Consider the following 6,000-nt stretch of genomic DNA (forward strand, 5'->3'; position numbering starts at 1 on the left):
GATGGGAAAGAAAAAGAGTCAAAATTAAATGCAAGGTATACATAATTGAGATTTTAAATGACTGAAATAACGAGTGATTAAAAATGCAACATATATATTCATTTAGGTTGATTGTAATGGCTGGTCAGAGTGTGACCATTGGTTTCGCCCCTATAAAGTGCTTAGCTGTATAGGTGACTCATTCAAATGGCAGGAGGCACATAATTTCTCTACAACTGGAGCTAGGAAAACATCATGGTCAGTTAGTTTTGTAAACAAAAAAATACATCTGGAGGGTTTCAGGCAAGATGGGGTTATCCCCCTTACATCGGTTCCAACCATGATGGTTTACAAAGTTGGTGACGTGATTCTATTCTGCGAATGTGACATTCTAAGCTTGCAACAGGAAACGTATCTGATGAAGACATTGCTGCCTACACTGCTACTCTAGTTGTCACCTCAGCCTCATATTTGGCAACCTCAGCTTCACATTGACCCCCCCACACACACACACACACACACACCATCCTCCACTGGACAGTCACTGTACACCCTACATAAGCATCTTGCCTCCCCTCGTGGTTTAGGGGTGCTCACCTGCTCAGATGACTCCCGAGAGGTAGTTAATAGTTTCTCTTGTATAGTCGGCCTTATTAGCAGTGTGTATGGGTGCCCTGAAAGTTTACTTACCAGAGTAAGAATGTATAATACTCAGGGTGTTACAACCTCTGCTAGTTACAAAGGGCCTCTTCTTCAAAATGAAGAGCAGATAGTATGATACTTGTGTGCAAAGTATTATGTTATGTAATAGTGAGATACAGGCGTTGAATGCAGAGTATTTGTGAAGAATAGAAAGAAATGAAGGAATTATGCTCTGCTGGATGGGTAATGTTTGTATACATGAATGATGAATGAGTTGAGACATGTGTAAAAGAATCAGACTGCATTGGCACAGTCTTGTGATGCAGGTGGAAGATGGCAGTTGCATGAAAAAGAGTTGAGCACTCAAAGTGGATGGTGCCTGTGGAAAAGAAAAACCTAGAAAGATATGAACTGAAGTGGTGAAAACCAATCTTAAGATGTTGCACTTCACAAGGAACTGTGACAAATCACAACACTACACAAACACTCTCTCTCTATCTCTTTCTCTTTCTTTCTCTCTCTCCCACTTTCCCTCTCTCTCTATCTTTTTCTCTTTCTTTCTCTCTCTCCCACTTTCCCTCTCTCTCTCCCTCTATTTATCTATCTATCAATCACTTTCTCATGCAAGCATGGCAAAAAGTACACTAAAACAGGCAGTGATGATGACATAATGCTCTTTCTGTACTCATTCTCTACTGCCTCATACTCGTACCTTTCTTCCTTTCACTGACCTTATCTTCTCCCCTTCTCTGCCACTTTAACACCTTCCCGTCTCTGTCTCCCTGGCACCCCTCCAGCACCTACCTGACCCACTCATACTCTCCGGTATAAGGTGGAATAACACTGGATCCTTCTACTCAAACCATCATGTCACTTTTACCATTCTGTCTCACTCAGTCTGTGGACCTAAGCTCTACTGATATAAAGGAAGGTTTCATTGTAATGTAGATGAGGTGATTCTAAAATAAAATTCCACAAATGATTGTTATTTAATAGAAGAGTAAGAAATAAGAATTACAAAGAAAAATTTTAAAATCGATAGTACCTCTCAACGTTAACCATAATGTCGCCAATTATAGTACCCTCAGTATTGTGTGCCGTAACAGTATACTTTCCACGGTCTTTTTCTGTAGCTGCTGCTATCTCCAAGCTGTACTTATCATTTTTCTTTCTTAGAGTGAAATTATAGTTAGATCTGATAGGATTTCCATCTTTAAACCATTGTACGTCAGGCTCGGGATAACCTTTAACAATGAAACAATTAATTATTATAATTAACAATTTATTCAACATTCCTCATACATATCAGTTTTTTTATAGGATATGCAATGCATTATTATCATTAACAAAATAATACTTCATTCAATTAAGTTTTCTACTTTAATCATAAAAATAAAACACTGGTACATAAAACAGAGATACCAAAACTTGACATAATATATATAATTTTTTATATATACCAAAAATAATTTGTTAGAATAACATGATTTCATTTCTAAAAATGGACTTTCAAATATATATTGTTAAGTTATTTGATAGCAATTTGATAGCAACTTGGGGAAATTATTTAATGGTTAATTTTAATTAATAAATTCATAATTTAACATTAATAAATTAATAAGACTCATTTTAGGTTTAGATCTAAAAATAAATTTACCTGTTACACAACATTCTAATGTCACTGTCTTTTCTTCTTTAGTATAGACATCTTCACTGATGCTAATAATAGCAGGTGGACATCTTCCATCATCTTCTTCGGTAGCATTTCCATTTTCAAATATGATCTCTTCTTCTTCTTCAGGTTTATCAGGAGACATTTTTCTTTCAGATTCAGTTGCTTTTTTGGTTTTGACAGGATTCATTTTCTGAGTACTGTCAGTCATATCAACTCGTGATGCTTCATCAAGATAAGACTTCCTTGACATCATTTCACTTACAGATTCCATGTGTTCAGAGTCAACAATATCATCAAGTGATATTCTTCTTCTGTCTGATTTCATAATTTCTTCATAAGAATAAACATCAACAGATTGGGATTTCATCATTTTGCTTGATTTTGAAGTTTGTACTTCTTGTTTTGACATACTAGATAATATACTTTTATATTTATCATCTTCATAACTTTCTCTTGTTTCAGCTTGCATTGCATCCATAATATGAGTTGTGGAACGATCTTCCCCATTAAGCATATCATCTGCAATAACAAATAAATTAAAATATACGTACATATCAATTTTCCATAATTTTATATATAAAATAATGACATATTTGATAAATTCTTAGACGTAACATACAGAGTGAAACTCCTAATTACATGTGAATGTATGTATGCATGCATGTAATATATTTAAGTATACATGTGTGCATGTCTGTTTGACTGCCTGTCTGTCTATCTGTGTGTGTGTGTGTGTGTGTGTGTGTTTATATATGTTTCTGTGTATGTGTGCTTGTATGCATGTGTATGTACATACATACATACATACATACATACATACATACATACATACATACATACATGTGTACATATGGCCGGATGGATGGATGGATGGGTTTATTCCAAAATGTAAAATTACAGATGCTATATTTCTGGAGATAAATGTAAGAGATGCACTGGATAAAAACACAATCCTATTTTGCATTTGCTAACCTATCTCATGCTCATGTTGACCTAGGATCTCAGAAACAGCTGTTTAATTAGTAATGAATGAAAGACATTAGAAAGCTGTACATGTTATGTAAGGTGTTAAAAGAGTGGTTGAGTGCTTGAAATTTTGATCTAACTTTCCTAACAAAATTCAGAATAGGAACTTGATACATATAGAAGAATCCAAGAATTACAAAAGAAGTTTGAAACATAGAGGAATGAGCTTGAAAACAAACAGGGCTCTGATTTTCTGTTATAAAAAAAAAATCAAATTCTGTGAAATAAAAGGAGAGATGGTTTTTTTGGGGGTTTTTTTTTTTTTGATATTTCAAGAAGCAGTAGTTTGTAATACATTTCATTCATGACACTATTGTGATAAAATTACATATGTCACCAGTAACATGCACATAAGGTTCAGAAAAACCATTGTAATTTACTGATCAACTTATATGAAATTAAAGGCAATAGATTGTAAGATCAAAAGTGAAACTTATTTCTGATTCAATTATATCATAGATCAAGCAACAATAATTTCAAAATATGAAAATTCTATAAATAATTTTGTTCTCAAAACAATATGGTATACAGAAGATTCTTTATAGGCAGGGAAGACTCTCTAGCTTTACTGTGAACACAATAACTTCTTTTGTACTGGTGGTGTGACAAAATGCATCTAGCATACTCTATAAAGTGGTTGGGAACAAGAAAACTATCCAATTGTAGAAACCATACCAAAAAGTTACAATGTATAAGCGACATATAGTCACTGATCTGTCAAAGAGGGGAGTATATATATATATATATATGCGGGTGACACGTAAAAGCACCCACTATACACTCTGAGTGGTTGGCGTTAGGAAGGGCATCCAGCTGTAGAAACTCTGCCAAATTAGATTGGAGCCTGGTGTTGCCATCCGGTTTCACCAGTCCTCAATCAAATCGTCCAACCCATGCTAGCATGGAAAGCGGACGTTAAACGATGATGATGATGATGATGATGATATATATATATATATATATATATATGTATATATATATATATATATATATATATATATATATATATATATATATATATATATATATATATATGTGTGTGTGTATATATATATTTTTTTTTTTTATTCAGTTTCAGCTGAATGCTGTGGCCATGCTAGGACAATGCCATTTGCAACACTGTTATTATTCAGAGCTTCCTCTGATATATGGCATTTGGTGAATACCGGAGATTGATGTCGCTGCCCTCATTTGTGCCTCCTGCTGCAAAGTAGGTTCATCTGGGACTTTCAACAGGAACAGATCCAGTTTTGATTTGAAAACACCTACATCTGCTAGTGTAAGTCCCTCAGGCTCCTTGGGAGAACATTAAAAAGCTGTGGGCTTATATATATATAAGTATATATATATATATATAAAATAAGCAACAGGATATCAAGTAGTGATGCAGTACGACCATTTCAAGTGAATCCATTTAATTGAACAATGCAATTATTACATCATTTCTAATCCATTTATTACGTCATTTCTAATCCATTTATCTCTAATTAGAAATGAATTACAATCTTTTACAATGCTATGACCCCAATGGGCTTCATGTGATTCTTGGAAGTGTAGTCTATTCTTTGCTACAATAGCAACAACATGAATTTCTTCCATCTTCTTGCTCTGTTAAATCATTTGGGAAAAATTATATTAATGTGTCCTACTGGTTAAAATTCTATTTACTTATTTGTGAAGCTGAAGATGGCACTGCATTTAAATTGATGTAATGATTGCATTGTTCAAATAAAAGAATGCCACTTGAAATGGTCGTACTGCATCACTACTTGATATCCTGTTGCTTATTTTGATTTTATCCACCTTACTTCGAGCTGTGTGGATAATACTGGACTGACTTGGTGCTTCAACTTAAGTACCTAATTCAACTGAATCTCAACTATGTACATACATATATATATGCATATATATATATACATATATATATGTGTATATATATGTATGTATATATATATATATATATATATATATATATATATATATATATATATATATATATATATATATATATATATATATATGTATATATATGTATGTATATATATATATATATATATATATATATATATATATTATATACACATATATATATATACATATATCCATATACATATATACATATACATATATACATATATACAAGTGATAATAGCTGCTAGGAAGTCCTTTATTAGTTTTAATGATAAAGTATGGATACGTAAGGATACACCGAATGCTTTTGATGTTCCCATGGGTAGTTCTGACTCAGCACAAATAGCTGATATGGTGGGTTCTTTTATTCTTTATGAATTGGATGATCGATTTCCTATGATTAGGGGGGGAAGATCTATATAGGGATGATTGCCTTCTATATATTAGGAATAGCTCCAACCAACAATTACAGAGAATTAAAGGTAGATTGGCTAGATTTTTTCGTAGAATGGGGATGAATATCATTTATGAAGACGATATTTCTTTAGCAAATTTCTTGGATGTGACATTAGATATTAAAAATGAGACATATAGACCATATCATAAACCTTCCACTAACCTAAAATATATTAGTAAGTGGAGTAATCATCCTAGAAAAATTATCGATAATTTAGTAAGAAATATTTCATTAAGACTTTCTAGATTATCTGTCAATGATAGGATTTTTTATAATGAAGCTCAATTATATAATTCGGCATTAAAAAGGG

At 32.8% G+C, this 6,000-nt stretch overlaps 1 protein-coding gene across 1 annotated transcript in view; it reads right to left on the minus strand.

Annotated features, from left to right (window-relative positions):
• LOC106869541 (uncharacterized) overlaps positions 1-6,000 on the minus strand; it is a 502,813-nt gene that overhangs the window by 447,455 nt on the left and 49,358 nt on the right. The window contains exons 3-4 of the mRNA XM_089360195.1: positions 2,279-2,815; positions 1,667-1,865 (exon numbers count right to left, since the gene is read on the minus strand). Of these exons, the coding sequence (XP_089216321.1) occupies positions 1,667-1,865; positions 2,279-2,815 (736 nt within the window). The remainder of the gene's footprint in view (positions 1-1,666; positions 1,866-2,278; positions 2,816-6,000) is intronic.

The sequence above is a fragment of the Octopus bimaculoides genome, chromosome 1 (assembly GCF_046866305.1).
Source record: "Octopus bimaculoides isolate indiv1 chromosome 1, ASM4686630v1, whole genome shotgun sequence".
Lineage (NCBI taxonomy): Eukaryota > Metazoa > Mollusca > Cephalopoda > Octopoda > Octopodidae > Octopus > Octopus bimaculoides.